Source organism: Myotis lucifugus, unplaced genomic scaffold (genome assembly GCF_000147115.1).
Source record: "Myotis lucifugus unplaced genomic scaffold, Myoluc2.0 scaffold_1147, whole genome shotgun sequence".
Taxonomy (NCBI): Eukaryota; Metazoa; Chordata; class Mammalia; order Chiroptera; family Vespertilionidae; genus Myotis; species Myotis lucifugus.
The window spans coordinates 11,553-14,580 of NW_005872195.1; the positions used below are offsets into that span (position 1 = coordinate 11,553).

A 3,028-nucleotide genomic window follows, 5' to 3' on the forward strand; every position below is an offset into this window, starting at 1 on the left:
TACTTGCCAAAGTTTAAACCGGTTTAGTTCTCCATCTTAATCAGGTTACCCTTGTTGGAATGGAAATTTTCCGGCCAAAAATATGAAGATATTTGCCCTTCTACTCACAATATGGATGTTCCAAATATTAAGAGAAATGACTATCAAGTAAGTCCTAATTTCCTTTAGAATGCTGCCTGTTTCTTACAGGTGTAAATACCAATTGTAATTTATCAAAAACCAGGAATAGTTTTGGAGGTTTTTCTAACGAATTATTAGGCACCATTTATATTAGAAATTGGAGAGATCGTGCCATTTAACAGTTATACCTTATCTAGAATTATTGCTAGTTTGCTATTTTAACATTCTTGCATTTTCAAAAATTTGAAAATTTCTTGCTTCTCAGTCCAGGTGATTGTATATTGTGACTGAGTAGGTTTAATTTTTAGTAAAGTTACTGTTCTATTTGTAAAATATTTCAAATTTATGTAACTCCCTCCCAGATATCTTATTTCTTTTCACTGATCAGACCTAAGATTTTTCAAGAAATTATTGGAATTCATGTTTCACCAACCAACTTTGTGTATTAATGAAATGTGAGTCAGAATTTGGTATTCTTAAATAGGGAAATAAGTTGACATCCTTAAATATAAAGGATAAAATACATAATCACTGAATATGGTGAAGAAAATACAAAAATAATAGCTGTTTTATTTATATTCAGTGACCATGCTGTGACCTTTTGTTAAATTACAGGTATAAACTTCAAGTTTTAGTTCCAATTATACATTTGGATAGGTCAAGTTTAATGATAGCATTTGTTGTTTGGAGTATTGCTAGTAACCAAACCACTGACCTCATAGGATGTGGAAGCTCAGATTAATCATAACTAAAGTCTTTCTTGGAAGTCTTCAATTTCTGTTATCAAGCATACCATATATAGAACTCTTTTCTGTTCATTTTACATAGTGAGGAATAAAAGTTCACACTGTGACACTTAGATTTGTTTTATCCAGTTTAAACTGCTTTCTTTCTATACCTTTTATTGTATTGCATGATTTTTGTTGTTGTGAGGATATTTTTCCATTGATATTTAAAGAGAGTGGAAGGGAGGAGGAGAGACACAGAAAGAAACATCAATGTGAGAGAGAGACATCGATTGGTTGCTCAGCAGGCACTCAGCCAGGTCTGGGATTGAGCCTGCAACAAGGTATGTGCCCTTGACTAGAATTGAACTCGAGACCCTTTAGTTCTTGAGCTGATGCTCTATCCACTGAGCCAAACTGGCTAGGGCATTGTATTGTATAATTTTTAAAGAATGTTACCATCAACTGCAATTATCCAATGATTTCCTTTTACTCTTTGTCCACATGTCAACATATTTTTACATGGTTTGAATTTAGTAAGCAGTTTTATATTTCCTTTTCCCACTTATCTATAGGTAGCTTCAGATGCTTTGTAGAATTTTGAATTGTCTTAGTATAATAATAGTAAATGTTTTTTGATGTCGTTTCTTTATTTTTTAGTCAGGTAGGTCTGGATTGGGATCCAGTACTGCTTTCCAACTGAATGACCTTGGATAAATTATTAAACCTCTCTGAGCCTTAGTCTTCCCATCTACAGGAGAGGGATAATGTGAAGGTTAAATTAGAAATTGTATTCCATGATTACCTCCCAAGAGATAAACACCCAAAAGTAGTTCTTTTCTGCTCTCCCTTTTCCTATATAAAAATTTCATGTAACCATTCCATTATTCTTAAAGCACCTAATTTAGACATATGTAATAGGTGCTCAATAAACGTTTGTTAAATGCATATCTAATTATTCATTGAGATGAGGATAGTGCCAACTAAGGCTAAGCTTAGGATTTTGCCAACAGTGGATTTCAGTTTGTATCTTTAACCTGTGAGTGCTTAGGTTATTTGATATTCATTATATTCATTACTATGCATTCAACATAGAAGGTTTTTGCCTTTGAGTAGTTCAGAAAGATGGCATCAGTAGTTCAGATAATTGCTACTGTGATGAAAAGAACCAGTCATTGATTGGAACTCAAGATTTAACATCAAGGAAAAATTTGGTGTGTGTCTTATTTTGGGCTATAGCAGGAGCCACACTAGGATGAGGGGAATGAGGTGAGTGAGTCCCTTCCCTAGAGCACAAAATTTAAATAAAGATAGGACAAGCAACAATGTCAAGCCACACTGGAGCCTAAGGCAAAAGGTAAAATCACTAATTCTGATTTTTTTTTTTAATTTTGATATTTTGTTCATCATGGAATTTTTGCATTAATTCTAATTTATAAAAACACCGCATTGCCCAACCGGCATGGCTCAGTGGTTGAGCGTCGATCACGGTTCGATTCCTGGTCAGGGCACATGCCCAGGTTGCAGGCTGGATCCCCATTGTGGGGCATGCAGGAGGCAGTCGATCAATGATACTCTCATCATTGGTGTATCTATCCCTCTTCCTCTCCCTTCCTCTCTGAAATCAATAAAAATATATTTTAAAAAACACCACATTAGCCCAGCCAGCGTAGCTCAGTGGTTGAGCATTGACCTATGAACCAGGAGGTTACAGTTCAATTCCCAGTCAAGGCACGTGCCCTGGTTGCACGCTTGACCCTACTGGAGGTCATGCAGGGGGCAGCCAATCAATGTTTCTCTTTCCTCATTGATATTTCTATCTCTATCTCTCCCTTCATCTCCGAAATCACTAACAATATATTTAAAAGACAAACCAAAAAGCCACCACATTAAAATATTTATCTGATCACTGATGTTTCTTTTTGGCACCACCTTAAATTTTGCACCCAAGACAAGTGCCTCACTTGCCTCACTCTAGTCCTGGCCTTTGGTATGTAGCTTGGATGAGAGAATGACTCGAGCCAGACAAATCCTTGCCTTGGCACTTCCTGTGTGACATGGGCTAAGAATAATGAACTCCTCGTGGGATTGCTGTGAAGTTTAATTAGTCAATACTTAGGATAGTGCCTTGCAGAATACGTACTCAGTGATCACATCTTTATCAAATCACCGTAGAATATTTC

General features: G+C 36.0%; 1 protein-coding gene across 1 annotated transcript in view; it reads left to right on the forward strand.

The window, feature by feature from the left end:
- Positions 1–3,028, forward strand: part of LOC102441193 (eukaryotic translation initiation factor 5A-2-like) — a 10,876-nt gene that overhangs the window by 2,080 nt on the left and 5,768 nt on the right. The window contains 2 exon segments of the mRNA XM_014449361.2: positions 45–70; positions 72–147. Coding sequence (XP_014304847.2) covers positions 45–70; positions 72–147 — 102 coding nt within the window.